This window comes from Scyliorhinus torazame, chromosome 9, assembly GCF_047496885.1.
Source record: "Scyliorhinus torazame isolate Kashiwa2021f chromosome 9, sScyTor2.1, whole genome shotgun sequence".
Taxonomy (NCBI): domain Eukaryota; kingdom Metazoa; phylum Chordata; class Chondrichthyes; order Carcharhiniformes; family Scyliorhinidae; genus Scyliorhinus; species Scyliorhinus torazame.
The window spans coordinates 24,152,669-24,175,297 of record NC_092715.1 but is presented as its reverse complement, the minus strand read 5'-3'; the positions used below and the strand labels follow the sequence as shown (position 1 = coordinate 24,175,297).

The 22,629-nt window shown below is 49.4% G+C and overlaps 1 protein-coding gene across 10 annotated transcripts in view; it reads right to left on the bottom strand.

Moving 5' to 3' along the window:
- Positions 1 to 22,629, bottom strand: part of htt (huntingtin) — a 310,292-nt gene that overhangs the window by 215,987 nt on the left and 71,676 nt on the right. For all 10 annotated transcript variants that reach the window (XR_011948987.1, XM_072515702.1, XM_072515706.1 and 7 more), the window contains one exon: positions 12,885 to 13,008. Coding sequence is in view for 9 of the 10 variants with exons in the window: in XM_072515702.1 (XP_072371803.1) it covers positions 12,885 to 13,008 (124 nt within the window). In the remaining variant the exon portion in view is untranslated. The remainder of the gene's footprint in view (positions 1 to 12,884; positions 13,009 to 22,629) is intronic.

The window sequence follows — 22,629 nt, the reverse complement described above, 5'->3', positions numbered from 1 at the left end:
ACCTCCACTCCCTCAACAGCACCGTCCAAACCTGCAACCTCCACTCCCTCAACAGCACCTTCCAAACCTGCAACCTCCACTCCCTCAACAGCACCTTCCAAACCTGCAACCTCCACTCCCTCAACAGCACCTTCCAAACCTGCAACCTCCACTCCCTCAACAGCACCTTCCAAACCTGCAACCTCCACTCCCTCAACAGCACCTTCCAAACCTGCAACCTCCACTCCCTCAATAGCACCTTCCAAACCTGCTACCTCCACATCTTCAACAGCACCTTCCAAACCTGCAACCTCCACTCCCTCAACAGCACCTTCCAAACCTGCAACCTCCACTGCAACCTTCCCGTACCAGCCTCCCCGAACAGGCGCCGGAATGTGGCGACTAGGGGCTTTTCACAGTAACTTTATTGAAGTCTACTTGTGACAATAAGCGATTTTCATTTTCATTTCATTTCACTCCCTCAACAGCACCTTCCAAACCTACAACCTCCACTCCCTCAAAGCACCTTCCAAACCTGCAACCTCCACTCCCTCAACAGCACCTTCCAAACCTGCAACCTCCACTCCCTCAACAGCACCTTCCAAACCGTCAACCTCCACTCCCTCAACAGCACCTTCCAAACCTGCAACCTCCACATCTTCAACAGCACCTTCCAAACCGTCAACCTCCACTCCCTCAACAGCACCTTCCAAACCTGCAACCTCCACTCCCTCAACAGCACCTTCCAAACCTACAACCTCCACTCCCTCAAAGCACCTTCCAAACCGTCAACCTCCACTCCCTCAACAGCACCTTCCAAACCTGCAACCTCCACTCCCTCAACAGCACCTTCCAAACCGTCAACCTCCACTCCCTCAACAGCACCTTCCAAACCTACAACCTCCACTCCCTCAACAGCACCTTCCAAACCTACAACCTCCACTCCCTCAACAGCACCTTCCAAACCTGCAACCTCCATTCCCTCAACAGCACCTTCCAAACCTGCAACCTCCACTCCCTCAACAGCACCTTCCAAACCTGCAACCTCCACTCCCTCAACAGCACCTTCCAAACCGTCAACCTCCACTCCCTCAACAGCACCGTCCAAACCGTCAACCTCCACTCCCTCAACAGCACCTTCCAAACCTGCAACCTCCACTCCCTCAACAGCACCGTCCAAACCTGCAACCTCCACTCCCTCAATAGCACCTTCCAAACCTGCCAACCTCCACTCCCTCAACAGCACCTTCCAAACCTGCAACCTCCACTCCCTCAATAGCACCTTCCAAACCTGCCAACCTCCACTCCCTCAACAGCACCTTCCAAACCTGCTATCTCCACATCTTCAACAGCACCTTCCAAACCTGCCAACCCCCACTCCCTCAACAGCACCTTCCAAACCTACAACATCCACTCCCTCAACAGCACCTTCCAAACCTGCAACCTCCACTCCCTCAACAGCACCGTCCAAACCTGCAACCTCCACTCCCTCAACAGCACCTTCCAAACCTGCTATCTCCACATCTTCAACAGCACCTTCCAAACCTGCCAACCCCCACTCCCTCAACAGCACCTTCCAAACCTACAACATCCACTCCCTCAACAGCACCTTCCAAACCTGCAACCTCCACTCCCTCAACAGCACCGTCCAAACCTGCAACCTCCACTCCCTCAACAGCACCTTCCAAACCTACAACATCCACTCCCTCAACAGCACCTTCCAAACCTGCAACCTCCACTCCCTCAACAGCACCGTCCAAACCTGCAACCTCCACTGCAACCTTCCCGTACCAGCCTCCCCGAACAGGCGCCGGAATGTGGCGACTAGGGGCTTTTCACAGTAACTTTATTGATGTCTACTTGTGACAATAAGCGATTTTCATTTTCATTTCATTTCACTCCCTCAACAGCACCTTCCAAACCTGCAATCTCCACTCCTTCAACAAGACTTTGCAAACCCACATCCTCTACCACCTAAAAGGACACGGTCAGCAAATGCATGGGAATACTGCAGTCTCCAATTCCCCTCCAAGCCACAAATAATCCTGACTTGGAACCATGTCGCCATTGCTTCACTGTCGCCAGATCAAAGTCTTGAAACTCCCTCCCTAACAGCACATGGACTGCAGCGGTTTATTAAGGTGGTGGCTCACCACCACCTTCGCAATAGCAATTAGGGATATGTAATAAATGCTGGCTTAGCCAGCACCGCCCACATCCCATGAATGAATAAATAAAATTAAGGGCTGAACGGCCATTCTAATTCCAAAAATGCACTCCTCAAAGTACCACATTGGTCGTTAACAAAGGCTTTTGCAAAACTGGGTCTCTAAGACATGGTGCAATTGGGTCTCCAACACGCCATAGGCACCTAACTTTCTTGCAGTACTGCCTATAGTACAGGACTGAAAATTCCCTTTATTTTATCAATTACTACAGCCCATGCTTCTCTGAAGATTTGACTCCTGAATTTACGTATGAAAAAGGTGGACACGGAAAGAGTCATTGATGTATGATGCCTGCCACCCAATCATGATTCCCAAAACATAACTAGACATTGCCTACCCCACAATAGCCACTGGGAAAAGTAAGCAACAGGGAGGAAAAAAACAGGATTAGTTCAGGGAAAATTACTCTGGAAAATTCATTTCTGAATCCCCTCACCCCCTCCCCCAACAATAAAGTATGCTGCACCAAATATTTTTACTCCTCTACAATTGTGTGTGGAGATGATGGCTCGGACTCTAACGCACTCCACCAAATTCTCAAAAACTTCCCACTCCCATAACCTGACGCCCGCTATAAACCGAGCTCATCACTATGAGGAACACAAAACCATGAATTCATATCACAGAAAAATTATGGAGAAACTTAAAGGACAAAGGTTCAACAGATTTCCAGGACATGATCCTGGGATTCCAGAAGAGATAGTTGCAGAGACAGTGAATGGGTTGGTTATGATCAATTCCCGAGATTCTAGAGCAAGCCCAGCAGATTGGAAGTTGGCATTACCCCAAACCTGGACTCATTTTACCCAAAAATGGAGGAAAACAAAACAAAACAGGGAACTAGAGGCCATTAGGCTGACATCAGTCAGGGAAAGTGCTGTAATCTATTTTTAAAGGAAGTTTTAACAATGCACTTCGAAAAGCACAGTATAATCAAAGTCAACATAGTTTTACAAAAAGGAAGCAGTGTTTTGCAAATTTATTAGAATTTGAGGGTCAAGCGTTGAATTCGGTTCATATGATTTATTAAAGATTGTAAAATGACAGGGAGACCACTGACTGATGTTTTGTCAACAAGGACACGGGTTATTTCTGGAATTGCGCAGGGCAGATAAGGAGCAAAGTTCTCTAAACTATGCCTGTGTATTTCTGTGGTGTTCAAAATGGAGTCTGCTCAGTTCTGACCAACCCAAAATGGGAGAAATCTAGATTGCGAAATGTTTCACTGGTGTGTGCAGAAAAATGCTGTTGTGATAGGTCATCGGCTCTATTCTCAGTGGATGGCGTAATGGGCTCTGAGGGTTTAATGCCTACTCCTGCTCTAATTCACACTCAAATTCATAACTAGAAAGGTAGATAAAGGGAAACCAGTAGATGCAGTATACAGGGGGACAATGGCATTGTGGTACTAATGGTCTTTGGGGGGGGGGGGGGGGGGGGGGGGGGAGGAGGAGGAGGCAAGAGTTCAAATCCCAACACGGCAGCTTGTGGAGTTTAAATTCAACTAATTAATAAATCTGGAATATAAAGCTAGTCACATGAACGGTAACCACGATAACTACGATTGTCAAAAAAAAACACCTAGTTCCTTAATGCCCTTAAAGGAACTCTGCCATTCATATCTGGTCTGGCCCACAGGTGACTTCAGACCCACACCAATGTGGTTGACTATTAAATGCCAAAGGGTATTTAATAGGCGCCGGAATGTGGCGACTAGGGGCTTTTCACAGTAACTTCATTGAAGCCTACTTGTGACAATCAGCGATTATTATTAGAAGGTGCCACACAACAGGTTAACATGCAAGGGCTCATGAAGGAGAGCCAAGATATCCCCGCAGATGGTATATTGGTTAATGGACAGGGAGTAGAAGATAGGGATAAATGGCTCATTTTCATTAGCAGGCAGGATTGAGCGGAGTGCCGCCCCTCAGCTATTTACAAACAATCTTGAATGACTGACGAAAAGTCCGAGATAAGAAAGAATGCAGAAGATACAAAGCTAGGTTGGAGTACAAGCTGTGAGGAGGACAAAGAGTGAGGTAATTCAAGCAAAATACTGCAGGTGTTGGAATCTGAAACAAAGGTAGAAAATGCTGGGAAGGAAAAAAATTAGCAGGTCTGGCAGCATCTGTGGAGAGAGAAAATAACAAAATATTTTCTATTTTTGTGTGAGGTTATTCGCTTTGGTAGGAAGAATAGAAAAGCACATTTGTTTTTAAAAGACGTGAAACTTGTAAATGTTGATCACCAGGGACTTGTGTGCTCGTATAGGAATACAAAGCTTGCAAGTGAGTATTGCAAACAATTAGAAAGGCAAATGGAATTGTGGATCTTTATTGTGAGGGGATTGGGGTACAGGAATAAAGGAGCTGTGCTATAATTGTGCAAGGTTTTGGGGAGACCACACCTGAAATACGATACATAGTTTCGGTCTTCATATTTGGGGAAGGATACACATGCATTGGAGGCTGTACAGCGAAGGTTCGCTAGATTGGTCCCTGGAATAAAAGGCTGGGTAATGCTGCCTGTAATTTATAGAATCCCTGCAGTGCAGGAGGAGGCTGCTCTGCCCAGTGAGTCTGCACCAACCCTCCCAAAGAGGTGTCCATTCCCCCCTATCCCCATAACCGTGTAAATAACCTGCAAATCCCTGGACATTAAGGGGCAATTTAGCATAGCCAATTCACCTAACCTGCACATCTTTGAACTGTGGGAAGAAACCTGAGCACCCGGAGGAAACACGGGCCCTTTGGAGTTTAGGAGATGAGAGATAATCGCATCGAAACATTCAAGATTCCAAAGTGTCCTGATAAAGTAGACAGTCTGGCTGGGAAATCAAAACATGAGGGGGTAGCCTCAGGGTAAGGGGCCAATCATTTAGAAATGAGATGAGGAAAAATTTCTTCATCTCAAATCTTTTCAATTCTCTACCGCAGAGGCGCGTAGATGTTCCATTGTTGAATATATTTAATGCTGAGATAGACAGATTTTAGTCTCAGGGAGCTGAGGGATCATCATAGAATTTACAGTGCAGAAGGAGGCCATTCGGCCCATCGTGTCTGCACGGCCCTTGGAAAGAGCACCCTACCCAAGCCCACATCCACCCTATCCCTGTAACCCAGTAACCCCACCCAATCTTTTGGACACTAAGGGCAATTTATCATGGCCAATCCACCGAACATGCACATCTTTGGACTGTGGGAGGAAACCGGAGCACCAGGAGGAAACCCACGCAGATCCGGGGAGAACGTGCAGATGGTGACCCAAGCCGGGAATCGAGCCTGGGACCCTGAAGCTGTGAAGCAACTATGCTAACCACTGTGCTACCGTGCTGCAGAGGGGTGAACCCCTTTGTGCATATCTAATGTGCATCCTTCCTCAGGTAAGGAGGCCACAACTATACCTAGAGTCTCACCTGTGATCTGACCAAATCCCTAAATAATTGCAGTTGCATAAGTAGAGTACCGTGGAATCTTCGATCAAATCACCACCCCCCCAAGCCGTCCAAACTCCAGGGAATCCAATCTTAGTTTGTGTAAACTGTGCTTTTAATTTAACCCTTGGAATACAGATATCATTCTGGTGAATCTGCTGTAATCCTTTCAAGGCCAATAAGTACTTAAGATACGGTGCTCAGGGACATCCGGTTGCGGCGATGCGGAGCCAAGCCGCACATTTTGGCAGCTCCCGCTATCACAGACTTTTGGGCTCTCCAGAGGAGCCCCAACGGAAATTTTGGATTGAATCCCGTGTGGGAAGGTGAAGTAAGGTCCCCCTTACGTTGTATGGCAGGGATTAGCGGTGGAGCGTCGGAGAAAGAGGCTTTGGAGCAGCGGCAAAAACGAGGGGGAAAAAACAAGATGGCGGAGGGCGGCGATCGAGCAGCATGGGGGCCGGACCAGCAGGAATTCCTCAGGCGCTGTGTGGAGGAGCTTAAAAAGGAGGTGCTGGCGCCAATGCTGTTGGCGATCGAGGGGCTGAAGGAGACCCAGAAGGCCCAGGCGATGGAGCTCCGTAAGGCAAGGGATAAAACTAATGAGAACGAGGATGAGATCCTGGGCCTGGCAGTAAAGATGGAGGCGCACAGGAGGTGAGCCGAGAGACTCGAGGTCCTGGAGAACAGGTCGAGGAGGAAGAACCTCCGGATTCTGGGTCTTCCCGAAGGAGTGGAGGGAGCTGATGCCGGGGCGTACGTGAGCACGATGCTCCATTCGCTGATGGGTGCCGAGGTCTCTCCGAGCCCCCTGGAGCTGGAAGGGGCTCACCGGGTCCTGGCGAGGAGACCCAAGGCTGATGAGCCGCCAAGGGCGATAGTGGCGAGGTTCCATCACTTCACGGACAAAGAAAGTGTCCTGAGATGGGCCAAGAAGGTGCGGAGCAGTAGGTGGGAGAATGCGGTGATCCGAATCTACCAGGACTGGAGTGCGGTGGTGGCAAAGAGAGCTGGCTTCAACTGGGCCAAGGCGGTGCTGCACAAAAAAAGATTCAGGTTCGGAATGCTGCAGCCTACGCGACTGTGGGTCACTTATCAGGACCGACACCACTATTTCGAAACGCCAGAAGAGGCTTGGACCTTTATCCAAATGGAAAAATTGGACTCGAACTGAGGGGTGTGGTTGTGGGGGGGGGGATGGTGACTGTATACGGGGGAGGGTGCGGGAGGCGCGGGCACGGGACTGGCCTAAGATAGGAGATGGCTAGTTGGCCGGGGGGGGGGGGTTCCCCCCACCCCCGCCACTCCGGCTGATCACGTGGAATGTGAGAGGCCTAAATGGGCCGGTTAAGAGGGCCCAAGTGTTCGCGCACCTAAAGGGACTGAAGGCAGACGTGGTCATGCTTCAGGAGACACATCTGAAGGTGGCAGATCAGGTCAGGTTAAGGAAGGGATGGGTAGGACAGGTGTTCCATTCGGGGCTGGATGCGAAGAATAGAGGGGTGGCAATACTGGTGGGGAAGCGGGTGAGGCCAAGAACATAGTAACGGACAATGGAGGCCGAAACATGATGGTGAGCGGTAGGTTGCAGGGGACGGAGGTGGTATTGGTAAATGTATATGCCCCGAACTGGGACGATGCTGGATTCATGAAACAGATGTTGGGGCGTATTTCAGACTTGGAGGTAGGGAGCTTGATAATGGGTGGGGATTTCAACACAGTGTTGGACCCAGCATTAGATCGTTCCAGATCTAGGACGGGGAAGAGGCCGGCGGCGGCCAAGGTGCTCAGGGGGTTTATGGATCAGATGGGGGGAGTAGATCCGTGGAGATTTGCCAGGCCTTTGGCCAGAGAATTTTCTTTTTTCTCCCATGTACATAAGGCCTACTCCCGGATAGATTTTTTGTTTTGGGCAGGGCATTGATCCCGAAAGTGGAGGGAACGGAGTATTCAGCCACAGCCATTTCAGACCACGCCCTGCATTGGGTGGAGCTAGAGCTGGGGGAGGAGAGGGACCAACGCCCGTTGTGGCGGTTGGATGTGGGACTGTTGGCAGACGAGGAAGTGTGGGGGAGGGTGCGGGGGTGCATTGAAAGGTACCTGGAGGCCAACGACAACGGGGCGGTGCAGGTGGGAGTAGTATGGGAGGCGCTGAAGGCGGTGGTCAGGGGAGAGTTAACCTCCATCAGGGCTCATAGGGTGAAGAGAGAGGGCAGGGAAAGGGAGAGGTTAGTGGAGGAGATTTTAAGGGTGGACAGGAGATATGCAGAGGCCCCTGACCCCTGATGAGGGACTACTCGGGGAGAGACGAAGTCTCCAGACGGAGTTCGACCTGTTGACCACAGGGAAGGCAGAGGCACAGTGGAGGAAGGCACAGGGGGCGATATATGAATATGGGAGAAGGCGAGTCGGATGCTGGCACATCAGCTCCGTAAGAGGATGGCAGCGAGGGAAATAGGTGGAGTCAAGGATGGCAGGGGAACTACGGTGCGGGTGCGGTGAAAGTGAATGAAGCATTTAAGGCCTTTACGAGGAGCTGTGTAGGTCCCAGCCCCCAGGGGGAAAAGAGGGGATGCAACGATTCTTGGACCAACTGGGGTTCCAGAGGGTGGAGGAGCAGGAGGTGGCTGGTTTGGGGGCACCCATTGGGGTGGAGGAGCTGGTTAAAGGACTGGGGAGCATGCAGGCGGGGAAGGCCCCGGGGCCGGATGGGTTCCCAGTGAAGTTTTATAGGATGTATGTAGACCTGTTAGCCCCGTTGCTGGTCAGGACCTTCAATGAAGCAAGGGAGGGGGGGACCCTGCCCCCGACAATGTCGGAGGCGACGATCTCTTTGATCTTGAAGCGGGATAAAGACCCATTGCAATGCGGGTCGTATAGACCGATCTCGCTCCTCAATGTAGATGCTAAGTTGCTGGCAAAAATGTTGGCTACGAGGATTGAGGACTGTGTCCCGGGGGTGATCCACGAGGACCAGACGGGATTCGTAAAGGGTAGGCAGCTAAATACCAATGTGCGAAGGCTCCTAAATGTGATAATGATGCCATCGGTGGAGGGAGAGGCGGAGATAGTGGCAGCCATGGATGCGGAGAAGGCCTTTAAACGAGTAGAGTGGGAGTATCTCTGGGAAGTGTTGAGGAGGTTTGGGTTCGGGGGAGGGTTTATTAGTTGGGTTAAGCTCCTGTACAGAGCCCCGGTGGCGAGTGTGGTCATGAACCGGCGGAGGTCGGAGTATTTCCGGCTGTACCGAGGGACGAGGCAGGGGGCAGGGGTGCCCCCTGTCCCCTCTGCTGTTTGCATTCGCAATTGAACCTTTGGCCATGGCGTTAAGGGAGTCGGGGAAATGGAAGGGGGTGGTCTGAGGGGGAGAGGAACATCGAGTGTCGCTGTACGCAGACGACCTGTTGCTGTATGTGGCGGATCCAGTGGAGGGGATGGTTGAGGTCATGCAGATCCTAAGGGAGTTTGGAGACTTCTCGGGCTATAAGCTCAATGTGGGAAAGAGTGAGCTCTTTGTGGTTCAGCTGGGGGATCAGGGAAGAGGGATAGACGACCTACCGTTGAGGAGGGCGGAAAGGAGCTTTCGATACTTGGGGATTCAGGTAGCTAGGGGCACTGCACAAACTTAATTTGACGTGGCTGGTGGAACAGATGGAGGAGGACTTTAAAAGGTGGGACATGTTGCCACTCTCGCTGGCGGGCAGGGTACAGTCGACTAAAATGGTAGTTCTCCCGAGGTTTCTTTTTGTATTCCAATGGCTCCCAATTGTGATTCCCAAGGCCTTCTTTAAGAGGGTAAGCAGGAGCATTATGGGATTTGTGTGGGCGAGCAAGACCCCGAGGGTAAGGAGGGGGTTCCTGGAGCGTAGCAGAGATAGAGGGTTGGCGTTGCCGAATCTGGGTGGCTACTACCGGGCAGCCAACGTGGCGATGATCCGTAAGTGGGTGATGGAGGGAGAGGGGGCGGCATGGAAGAGGTTGGAGATGGCGTCCTGCAAAGGAACGAGCCTGGGGGCGCTGGTGACGGCACCGCTGCCGCTCTCGCCGACAATGTACACCACGAGCCCGGTGGTGGCGGCAACGTTAAAGATCTGGGGGCAGTGGAGACGACATAGGGGAGCGATGGGAGCCTCGATGTGGTCCCCGATCAGGGATAACCATCGGTTTGTCCCAGGAAGGATGGACGGGGGGTTTCAGAGCTGGCATCGGGCAGGGATTAGAAGAATGGGGGACCTGTTCATCGACGGGACGTTTGCGAGCGTAGGGGCGCTGGAGGAGAAATTTGGACTATCCCCGGGAAATGCCTTCAGGTACATGCAAGTGAGGGCGTTTGTGAGACGGCAGGTGAGGGAATTCCCGCTGCTCCCGGCACAGGGGATTTAAGACAGGGTGATTTCAGGTGTATGGGTCGGGGAGGGCAAGGTGTCGGCGATATACCAGGAGATGAAATAAGAGGGGGAGGCTTTGGTAGAGGAGCTGAAAGGTAAATGGGAAGAGGAGCTGGGGGAGGAGATTGAGGAGGGGCTGTGGGCTGATGCCCTAAGTAGGGTTAATTCCTCTTCCTCGTGTGCCAGGCTTAGCCTGATACAGTTTAAGGTAGTTCACAGAGCGCATATGGGGGGGTGGGGGGGGGTGAGTAAGTTCTTTTGGAAGGGGGGGGGGGGGAAGAGAGAGAGAGAGAGAGAGGTGGCTTTAAGATTTGTTCTGGGCTTCTAATTATAAAGATCTGCATCCCATTAGCCTTTTGGATTTTCTATACTTTTCCATATCCTTTTAATAACCAATGTACATAGACCCCAAAATCATTTTGGATCTTGAAAGATTTTAGCTTTCCACAATTTAGCAAGTGTTCCGATTTAGGTGACCTTATATTTTCCTACATTGAAATTTATTTTCCCAGTTCACTTAATTTATTAATATAAGAACAGAACACAAGAACTAAGAACTGACTCATTGCACTGGGACTTCTGAGGGATCCCGTAGCGCATCCTCCGGGGTATGTTGGGGTATATCCAACCATCCAGAAGATCTGGTCCATTAATGCCAAGTGTTAAGTTTTTGAAGAGAATTTTTAAGGTGGAAAGAGAGGTTAAGAGAAGGAATTTCTGACTTTAGGACTCAGGCAGCTGAAAGCAGGGCTGCCAGTGTGGGAACAATTAAAATTGAGGATGTTCGAGGGACAAGACGTGGAGGAATGCAGGCAAGTTGGAGGGGGTGAGGCCATGGAGAGAGCTTATAAGGAAGGATGAGAATTTTAATTTAGGCATTGCTTAATCCAGGGTGATGGGGAAATGGAACTTGATGTGAGTTAGGACACAGCAGCAGCTTCGGACAGCCTCAAGTTTACGGAGGATAGAATGTGGGAAACCATCCAGGAGTGATTCGGATTCATTAGAATGGCACAGAACCAGGTTATTCGGCCCAACTGGTAGATGCTGTGCATAGGTTCTTCAGGAGTTCCTCAGGGTAGTGTCCTAGGCTCAACCATCTTCAGCTGCTTCATCAATGACCATGCTACAAAAGGTCAAATGTGGGGATATTCACTGATGACTACAAAATGTTCAGCACCATTCGCAACAGTTCAGACACTAAAGCAGTCCATGTGCAAAAGCAGCAAGAGCTAGACAATATCCAGACTTGGGCAGACAAGTGGCAAGTAACATTCATGCCACACAGGTGCCAGGCAATCACCATCTCCAGTAAGAAAGAATCAAACAATCGCCCCTTGACATTCAATGGCATTACCATCACTGAATCCCCCTCTAGCAACATCCTGGGGGTCACCATTGACCAGAAACTGAACTGGACTAGCCACATAAATACTGTGGTTAGAAGCGCAGGTCAGAGACTAGGAATCCTGCGGCAAGTAACTCACCTCCCGACTCCCCAAAGCCTGTCCACCACCTAAAAGGCACAAGTCAGGAGTGTAATGAAATACTCTCCATTTGCCTGGTTGAGTGCAGCTCCAACCACACTCAAGACACTCAACACCATCCAGGACAAAGCAGCCCGCTTGATTGGCACCCCATCCACAATCATTCACTCCCTCCACCTCTGACGCACAGTAGCAACATTGTGTACCATCTACAAGATGTACTGCAGGAACTAACCAAGGTTCCTTAGACAGCACCTTCCAAACCCACAATGTGTCCAATGTGGAGGGCCAGAATCTAATAAACAGTGCCACTCTGAACCATCACACCCAAAAATTGAATTTGGTGACCCTCACCGAGGACAACTCTGCAAGCTCTCATCAGGACACAAGGTATCCTATTTTGTAGAGACACTGGAAAAGCTCATGTGAACAGATAAATGTAGCAAGTTTTTCTGATTAGGTGTATCAGATTATTTCCAATAAGAATTAATGCCTCAACCCTTACCCTTACACGCTATTGCCAAAAGAAAATTCAGTGACCAGTTTAAAACAAATGCATCTGTACTGTGAGATTATTTTACTTCCAACCTACAGTACAGAAACCATGCAGCACTTACGCTCTCCTTCAGCTTCCTTCCATCCTAAGTCATCCAATCATGTCAGAATTTTTCTCCTTCCTGTACTTATAAAGGCCTCAATTGTATTCACCTCAACTAGTCATTGTGGCAGAATGATCCACATTCTCACTACGCTCAGGGTAAAGAGATTTCTCCTGAATTCCCTATTGGATTTATTAGTGACTATTTTATATTTAAGGCCCATAGCTTCCGTCTCCATCACAGTGGACATATTTTGTCCACTACCGCACCATTTCTTGCCCTCAAAATAAAACCCAATGATGAATAAAATAGCTGAAAAGGTTACAAATCAAGTGTGGAAAGGAGTCAAAACATAACGAAGAGTGTTAAGTAATACATTGCTAAAAGTACTTGTTTAACTTTTGTCAACAATTAGGTTTAGAACAAGAATGCCTGAAAAGTCAGTGTCAATCCTTGACTCAGTCCCTGCAGTTAATATCCTGGCTTGTTTTAAAAGGATGTCGTGCGGGGCACGGTGGCACAGTGATTAGCACTGCTGCCTACAGCACGGAGAACCCGGGTTCGATCCCGGCCCTGGGTCACTGTCAGTTTGGAGTTTGCACATTCTCCCAGTGTCTGCGTACGTCTCTCCCTGCCCCCTCCAGCCCCCTAACCCAAAAGATGTGCAGGTTAGGTGGATTAGCCATGCTAAATGGCTCTTTAATTGGAAAAAAAAAGGTAACTGGTACTCTGAATTTATAATAAATAAATAAAAGGATGTGGAAACGTACCCAGGGTGGAAGTTGTGAAGCCATCTAGAAGTGCATCTCCAGGAGTATTTGAGGTGTCCTCCTCCTCATCCTGAAGCTGCCCGATCTGCATCGCTGAATACTGACTGTCTGTCCCATCGAGTACCTGGTTCAAACGAGCACATTCAGTAATCATTCGCAACAACAGGTTTCTATTTTCTCCTCCTTTTCTGAAAGTCTCGACTGCTCACTTGGTGTTTTTTTTGGGGGGGGGGGGGGGGCAGCAGTCGCCTTCTCACCTACATGACTAGACTTGGGAAGGTTAACTGAGGGGGCAACTCCAAAATTATGAAGGGTTTATAATTAGGCAAGTAGATTGTTTCCACTTGTTGATGGAAAATCAGCAGCAATGTCTGCAGATAAAAGCATTATGATTTCTCCGGCAAATGCTAATTTCATAAAAGTGATGCGCGTAAAACCAATTCCCCATCACTTACAGCAGTGTGGTCCCCAGGCGTGATTGACAGGGGGGTTACTCAATCATCCCCGCCCTACTCGGGAGCAGGGAGTCACGATATGCAGTCAAGAAAATGGAATGTGGATTTCTCTTCGACGAAAGGGTGTTGAAGCAGTCTTGACTTCTTAAAAAAAAAGGAATTAGACTGCTGCTTGGACAAGATTGTTTCGAGGTTAGGGAGTGTGACGAGGTGGCTAGATTGCAGCCGCACTGCAATCTTCCAACTAGGCTGTTGTTTCCATGAAGAAGAGCAAGTTAGGAAAAGGTTGGGGGGGGGGGGGGGGGGTAGCTCTGCTAATTAAGGGTGACATTGGCACAATAGATGACCTTCGTTCTGGAGATAAAGATGTAGTATCCGTTTAGATAGAGATGAGAAATAGGAACGGGAAGAAGTCACTTATGGATAGGACAGGGTATGCAGGAAGAAATAATGGGGGCTTGTAAGAAAGGTACTGCAATAATCATGGCTGATTTCAATTTACATTGGACAAATCAGGTTCACAAAAGTAACCTGGATGATGAGTTCATAAAAAGAGTTTTCAGGATAACCTATTTAGAAAGCACATTCTAAAGCCAAACAGAGATCAGGCGACACCCGATCTGGTAATGTGTAATGCAACAAGATTGATGAATGACCTCAAGAGTGAAGACCGCCCTCGGTTGCAGCGATGAATTTCACATTCAGTTTGAGGGAGAGAGCAATGGATCTAAGATTAGTGTTTTAACCTTATATACGGGCAATTCTGAGGGCATGAAGACAGAGCTGACTGAAGTGAACCGTCTTTTGGGAATTCAGTTAAGGGATGGTCAATAGAGATGCTGTGGCAGGCATTTAATGATATATTTCAGAACAGTCTGGAAAAAATACATTTCAGTGAGAAAGGATGACTCGAAGGGAAGGACACACCAGCCGTGGCTAACAAAGGAAGTTAAATATAGTATCAAATTGAAGAAAAAAAAGGATATCATTCCACAAAAATGAGTGGCAGGTCAGAAGGTTAGACAAAATATAAAGAATAGCAAAGAATGGCAAAAAGATTGAAGGGGGAGAAACTGGAGTGCGGGAGAAAGCTAACTAGGAATATAAAAACAGATAGTGAAAGTTTCCATGGTTTACAAGGAAAATTAGAGATAGTATTAGATTCAAAGAAGAGGCATACAAATTAGCTGGAAAAGCAACAGACCCAAGGATTGGAAACAGTTTAAAATTCAGCAAAGGCAGACCAAGGTATGATTAAGAATGGGAAAATACAATTTGAAAGTAAACTAAAAACATAAAAACTGTAAAAGTTTCTACAGGAATGTAGAGAGAAAAAGATTGATAAAAACTAAATGTAAGCTCCTTGCAGTCAGAAACAGGGGAATTCATAACAAGGAACAAAGAAATGGCTGAGGAACTAAATTCGTACTTTGCTTCTGTCTTCACAAAGGAATAATAATAACAATAATAATCGCTTATTGTCACAAGCAGGCTTCAATGACGCTACTGTGAAAAGCCTCGCGTCGCCACATTCCGGCGCATGTTCGGGGAGGCCAGTACGGGAATTGAACCCGTGCTGTTGCCTTGTTCTGCATTACGAGGGGCTGGTTTAGCACAGTGGGCTGAACAGCTGGTTTGTAATGCAGAACAAGACCAGCAGCGCGGGTTCTATTCCCGTACCGGCCTCCCCGAACAGGCGCCAGCATGTGGCGACTGGGGGCTTTTCACAGTAACTTCATTGAAGCCTACTTGTGACAATAAGCAATTATTATTATTACAAGCCAGCTGTTTAGCTCACTGTGCTAAACCAGCCCCTGGAAGACATGAATAATGTACCAGAAGTTTTGAGAAACACAAGTCTTAGTGAGGAGCTGAAGGAAAATAGTATTAGTAAAGAAATGGTTTAGGGGCAATTAATGGAATTGAAGTCGGACAAATTTCCAGGGCCAGATAATCTTCGTCCCAGAGTACCTAACTAAGAAAGTGGCCCTAGAAATAGTAGATCCATTGGTGGTCATTTTCCAAAATTCATTGGATTCTGGAATGATTCCTACAGACTGGAGGGTGGCGAATGTAACCCCGCTATTCAAAAAAGGAGCTAGAGAGAAAACAGGGAACGATAGACCAGTGTGCCTAAACTCGGTCATGGGAAGTTGCTGGAGTTCATTATCAAGGATTTCATAGCACAGCATTTGGAAAGCAGTGGTATAATCAGACAAAGTCGGCGTGTGTTTACGAAAGGAAAATCATGCTTGACAAATCTACGAGAATTCTTTGAGGATTTAACTGGTCGAGTTGACCAGGGAGACCCGGTGGATGTAGTTTATTTAAACTTTCAGAAGGTTTTCGACAAGGTCTCACATAGCAGATTAATGTGTAACGTTAAAGTACATAGGATTACGGCAGTGTCTTGAGATTGATAGAAAACTGATTGGCAGGCAGTGACTAGTGGCGTACTGCAGGAATCTGTGCTAGGACCACTACTGTTCACATCATATATTAATGATTTGGATGAAGGAACTAAATGTATTATCTCCAAATTTGCAGATGAGACAAAGTTGGGTGGGAGAATGAGCAATGAGGAGGATGCAGAGATGCTTCAGCTGGATTTGGACAGGCTGAGTTAGTGGGCACGTGCATGGCAGATGCAGTATGATGTGGATAAATGTGAGGTTATCCGCTTCGGTAGCATAAATAAGTGTAAATTGAAAGAGGTGGATACTCAGCGAGACCTTGGTGTCCTCGTGCATCAGTCGCTGAAAGTAAGCGCGCAGGTACAGCCGGCAGTAAAGAAGGCAAATGGTACGTTGGCCTGCATAGCGAGAGGATTTGAGAATAGGGATAGAGATGTTTTACTGCAATTGTATAGGGCATTGATGAGGCCACACCTGGAGTATTGGGTGCAGTTTTGGTTGCAACAGTAGTGGACTCGCCAACACGAAGGGCATTCAAATGGTCATTGGATAGACATATGGACGATAAGGGAATAATGTAGATGGGCTTTAAAGTGGTTTCACAGGTCGGCGCAACATCGAGGGCCGAAGGGCCTGTACAGCGCTGTAATGTTCTATGTTCTAGTGTCCTTATCTGAGGAAGGATGTTCGTGCTATGGAGGAAGTGCGGCGAAGGTTCAACTGGCTGATTCCTGGGATGGCAGGATTGTCACGAGGACAGACTAAGTCTGTTAGGATTATATTCATTGGAGTTTAGAAGAGTGAGAGGGGATCTCATAGAAACTTATAAAACTCTAACAGGATTAGACAGGGTAGATTCAGAAAGAGGGTTCCCAATGGTGGGGAGTCCAGAACTAGGGGTCAATAGCTTGAGGATAAGGGGTAAACCTTTAGAAATGAAAAAATGAAATGAAAATCGCTCGTCACAAGTAGGCTTCAAATGAAGTTACTGTGAAAAGCCCCTAGTCGCCACATTCCGGCGCCTGTTCGGGGAGGCTGGTACGGGAACTGAGGTTTTAGGACTGAGGTGAGGAGAAATGTCTTCACCCAGAGTGGTGAATCTGTGAAACACGCTACCACAGAAAGTAGTTGAGGCCAAAACGTTGTGTAATTTCAAGAAGGAATTAGATATCGCTCTTGGGTTTAAAGGGGTCAAGGGATATGGGGAAAGGCAGTGGTCAGCCATGATCATAATGAATGGCAGAGCAGGCTCGCAGGGCCGAATAGCCTCCTTCTACTTCTATTTTTTAGGTTTCTACAGGCATTTAAAAATAAAAAGTCTAGAGAGCAAGTCTGGGGAATTGATAATGGAAAATAAAGAAATCACGGGTGAATTGAACAAGCAGCTTTCATCTGTCTTCACTGAAGGTGATACAAATAATATTCCAGAGATAAACATTACTCAGGAGCTGAAAGGGTGGGAGGAACTTAAAACAATCACAATCACCAGGGAAAGGGCAATGAAAAAAGTATTGGAATTAGAAACTGACAATCCCCAGAGCCTGATGGACGTCATTCTCGAGTCTTACAAGAAGTGGCTGCCGAGATAGTTGATGCATTGGTTGTAATTTTCCAAAATTCTCTAGATTGTGGAAGGCCCCACCAGATCGGAAAATAGCGACTTCTCTATTTAATAAAGGAGGGAGACAGAAAGCAGGAAACTGTAGGTCAGTTAGCCTAACATCTGTCATAGGGAAATACTGGAACCCATTATTGAGAAGGTTGAGGATGTGCTGTACTTATTCCCAGAAAGCATTTGACGAGGTGGCGCATCAAATGTTACTGTACAAAATAAGAGCTCATGGTGTAGGGGGTAATATATTGACATGGAGGGTGGCGCAGTGGGTTAGCACTGCGGCCTCACGGCGCTGAGGCCCCAGGTTTGATCCCGGCTGTGGGTCACTTTCCGTGTGGAGTTTGCACATTCTCCCAGTGTTTGCGTGGGTTTCGCCCCCACAACCCAAAAATGTGCAGGTTAGGTGGATTGGCCACGCTACATTGCCCCTGAATTGGAAAAAATGAATTGCGTACTCTAAATTTTTTTTTTTTTTTTAATATATTGCCATGGAAAGGGAATTGATTAGCGAAAAGAAACAAAGGGATATAAGGTTCATTTTCAGGTTGGCAGGATGTGACGAGTGGAGTGCCATAGGGATCAGTGCTTGGGTCTCAATTTGTTACAATTTATATCAATAACTTGGATGAAGGGACTAAATATAGGTTTGTCAAATTTGCTGACGGCATCAAGAGAGGCAGGAGTGTATTTATTTTCATTCTTTTTAAGGGGACAACAGCATATTTGTCCTCCTAGGTGGTTGAGGTTGTGGGTTCAGAAGGTACTGTCGAAAGAGAGCAAGTTGTGAAAAGAACATCAGGAGTCTGCACAGGGACATAGAGAAGTTAAATGAATGAGCAAAATTTGGCAGAGGGAATATAGTCTAAGGCACAGTGGTTAGCACTGCTGCCTCACAGCTCCAGACACCCGGGTTCCATTCCGACTTCGGGTGACTGCCTGTGTGGAGTTTGCACGTTCTCCCAGTGTCTGCGTGGGTTTCCTCCGGATGCTCCAGCTTCCTCCCACAGTCCAAAGATGTGCAGGTTAGGTATATTGGCCATGCTAAATTGCCCCTTGGTGAGGTTACAGGGAAAGAGTGGGGAATTGGTCCTCTGAAGGGTGTTCTTTGAGGGCCAGTGCAGACTCGGTGGGCTGAATGGCCTCCTTCTGCACTATAGGGATTCTATGAAAAGGGATTCTATTCTATGGAAAACGTAATAAACTCGGTTTGTGTTGAATAAACTCGGTTTGTTCTCACTGGAACGACGGAGGTTGAGGGGCGACCTGATAGAGGTCTACAAAATTTATGAGGGGCACAGACAGAGTGGATAGTCAGTGACTTTTTCCCCCAAGGTAGAGGGGTCAATTACTAGTGGGCATAGGTTTAAGGTGCGAGGGGCAAGGTTTAGAGGAGATGTACGGGGCAAGTTTTTTTTTTTTTTTTTTACACAGAGGGTAGTGGGTGCCTTGAACTTACTGCCGGAGGAGGAGGGACGATAGTGATGTTTAAGGGACACCTTGACAAATACATGAATAGGATGGGAATAAAGGGATACGGACCCAGGAAGTGTAGAAGATTTTAGTTTAGTCGGGCAGCATGGTCGGCACAGGCTTGGAGGGCTGAAGGGCCTGTTCCTGTGCTGTACTTTTCTTTGTTCTTTGGACTTGCCCACTTTTGCAGGAAGAGCAGAAAGGCGGCATATCACTTAAATGAAGATCGATCACAGAACTCGGTGGTACAGAGGGATCTGGGTGTCCTGATACATCTATCACAAAAGGTTAGTATGCAGGTACAGCAAGTCATCAGGAAGGCAAATGGAATGTTGGCAGTTATTGCAATGGGAATGGAATATATATACAAGAAAAAAATAAGAAGGGCGGCATGTGGCGCAGTGGTTAGCACTGGGACTGCGGCGCTGAGGACCCGGGTTCGAATCCCGGCTCTGGGTCACTGTCCGTGTGGAGTTTGCACATTCTCCCCATGTCTGCGTGGGTTTCACCCCTACAACCCAAAGATGTGCAGGTTAGGTGGATTGGCCACGCTAAATTGCCCCTGAATTGGAAAAAAAAATAAGGTGCCCCCATTTACGATAGAGATAATGTTACAGTAAAATCGTACGTCATTTTTGTGCCGATATAAGCGATGCCAATGCTGGAAATGCACAGCAGGTCAGGTGCTGAGATCTGTCGGGGGCTCACCACAGAATAGAATGGCACCGCTTTGCTCTCATTGGATGCTACAGACCTGCCGTGTAGTTCCAGCGTTTGTCATTTATCTTCGTCTGTATAGCCCATCGATTTTTTATTATATTTTTTTTATTAAGGGGAAATTTAGCGGACCCAATCCGCCTATCCTGCACATTTTTGGGTTGTGGGGGCGAAACTCATGCGGACAGTGTCCCAGAGCTGGGATCGTACCTGGGACCTCGGCGCCATGAAACAAAGTGCTAACCACTGCGCCACAGTGAAATGTAGCCCATCGATGTCTGACAAGTACATTTTGGCAAAAATGGTTCAGGAATTTAATCGTAACAGAAAACTATTTGCAGGATTAATATTGCTGGCGCCATCAGCTGTCCATTAAAATTTAGACATTTGTGATATCAAAATAAGCATGCAGATATTACAAATGTAAAATCCACTGGAGGCAAACAGCATTAAGTAAGGGGCAACACCTCGAGACACTACAGTGAGAGAAATTACTAAAGAACATGCAGCTCAATCAGCAGAGACAGATCCAACAAAAAAGATTAAAAATGAATAGGACTGATCCTGGGCAAGGCAGGGTGCCTGAACACGAGAGCTATATATTCTACTCAACTCTCAAGGCAGTGAGTGCCCAGTCCATGTGAAATGGTCACGGTCACCTTACTAAGAGACAACATTTCTCTTAGTTATGTACTTAGGATTGAGTTTAAAAACCTTCTCAGCATGCCTCTGAAACAGGGCAGGAGATACAAAAGTCTGTGAACACGCACGAACAGACTCAAACACAGCTTCTCCCCCACTGTTACCAGACTCCTAAAAGATCCTCTTATGGACTGACCTGATTAATATTACACTCCTGTATGCTTCACCCAATGCCGGTGTCTATGTATTTACATTGTGTACCCTGTGTTGCCCTATTTCGTATTTTCTTTTATTTCTTTTTCTTTTCATGTACTTAATGATCTGTTGAGCTGCTCGCAGAAAAATACTTTTCACTGTACCTCGGTACACGTGACAATAAACAAATCCATCCATCCAGTTTCAACTTCATGAAAAATGTTTGCATGCTAAAAGCCCACAAATAAAGATAGAGGATGGTCACTGCAATGTTCAAGAAAATTCAACTTCTCTCAGCATTCAGGCCAGCATGCAGCAGTGGCAAAGTGGTCTAGCATCAGGAGCCATGCACAGCAGCTCCTGAATTCAGTCATGATGCTGTGCACAAGGGTCATGTAGTGGCCAGGCATTTATTTAGAGGGCAAGAGGGAGAAGGGGGGGGTCACAACGAGAGATGGAGGCGGGGGAGGGGTGCTCAACGAGAGATGGAGGCGTTGCAACGTGAGGGAGAGAGAGGGAGGTTTGGGGGGGGGGGGGGTCGCAACGGGAGGGGGCAACGCAATGAGAGAGGAGGGGGGCAGCGCAATGAGAGGGGGGGCAGCGCAATGAGAGGGGGGGCAGCGCAATGAGAGAGAGGAGGGGGGCAGCGCAATGAGAGGGGGGGCAGCGCAATGAGAGGGGGGGGCAGCGCAATGAGAGGGGGGGGCAGCGCAATGAGAGGGGGGGGCAGCGCAATGAGAGGGGGGGGCAGCGCAATGAGAGAGAGGAGGGGGGCAGCGCAATGAGAGGGGGGGCAGCGCAATGAGAGGGGGGGGCAGCGCAATGAGAGAGAGGAGGGGGGCAGCGCAATGAGAGGGGGGGCAGCGCAATGAGAGGGGGGGGCAGCGCAATGAGAGAGAGGAGGGGGGCAGCGCAATGAGAGGGGGGGCAGCGCAATGAGAGGGGGGGGGCAGCGCAATGAGAGGGGGGGGCAGCGCAATGAGAGGGGGGGGCAGCGCAATGAGAGAGAGGAGGGGGGCAGCGCAATGAGAGGGGGGGCAGCGCAATGAGAGGGGGGGGCAGCGCAATGAGAGAGAGGAGGGGGGCAGCGCAATGAGAGGGGGGGGCAGCGCAATGAGAGGGGGGGGCAGCGCAATGAGAGGGGGGGGCAGCGCAATGAGAGAGAGGAGGGGGGCAGCGCAATGAGAGGGGGGGCAGCGCAATGAGAGGGGGGGGCAGCGCAATGAGAGGGGGGGGCAGCGCAATGAGAGGGGGGGGCAGCGCAATGAGAGGGGGGGGCAGCGCAATGAGAGGGGGGGGCAGCGCAATGAGAGGGGGGGGGCAGCGCAATGAGATGGGGGGGGGCAGCGCAATGAGGGGGGGGGGCAGCGCAATGAGAGGGGGGGGGCAGCGCAATGAGAGGGGGGGGCAGCGCAATGAGAGGGGGGGGGCAGCGCAATGAGAGGGGGGGGCAGCGCAATGAGAGGGGGGGGCAGCGCAATGAGAGAGAGGAGGGGGGCAGCGCAATGAGAGGGGGGGCAGCGCAATGAGAGGGGGGGGCAGCGCAATGAGAGAGAGGAGGGGGGCAGCGCAATGAGAGAGAGGAGGGGGGCAGCGCAATGAGAGGGGGGGGCAGCGCAATGAGAGGGGGGGGCAGCGCAATGAGAGGGGGGGGCAGCGCAATGAGAGGGGGGGGCAGCGCAATGAGAGAGAGGAGGGGGGCAGCGCAATGAGAGGGGGGGCAGCGCAATGAGAGGGGGGGGCAGCGCAATGAGAGGGGGGGGCAGCGCAATGAGAGAGAGGAGGGGGGCAGCGCAATGAGAGGGGGGGCAGCGCAATGAGAGGGGGGGGCAGCGCAATGAGAGAGAGGAGGGGGGCAGCGCAATGAGAGAGAGGAGGGGGGCAGCGCAATGAGAGGGGGGGGCAGCGCAATGAGAGGGGGGGGCAGCGCAATGAGAGGGGGGGGCAGCGCAATGAGAGGGGGGGGCAGCGCAATGAGAGAGAGGAGGGGGGCAGCGCAATGAGAGGGGGGGCAGCGCAATGAGAGGGGGGGGCAGCGCAATGAGAGGGGGGGGCAGCGCAATGAGAGGGGGGGGCAGCGCAATGAGAGGGGGGGGGCCAGCGCAATGAGAGGGGGGGGCCAGCGCAATGAGAGGGGGGGGCCAGCGCAATGAGAGGGGGGGGCAGCGCAATGAGAGGGGGGGGCAGCGCAATGAGAGGGGGGGGCAGCGCAATGAGAGGGGGGGGGCCAGCGCAAT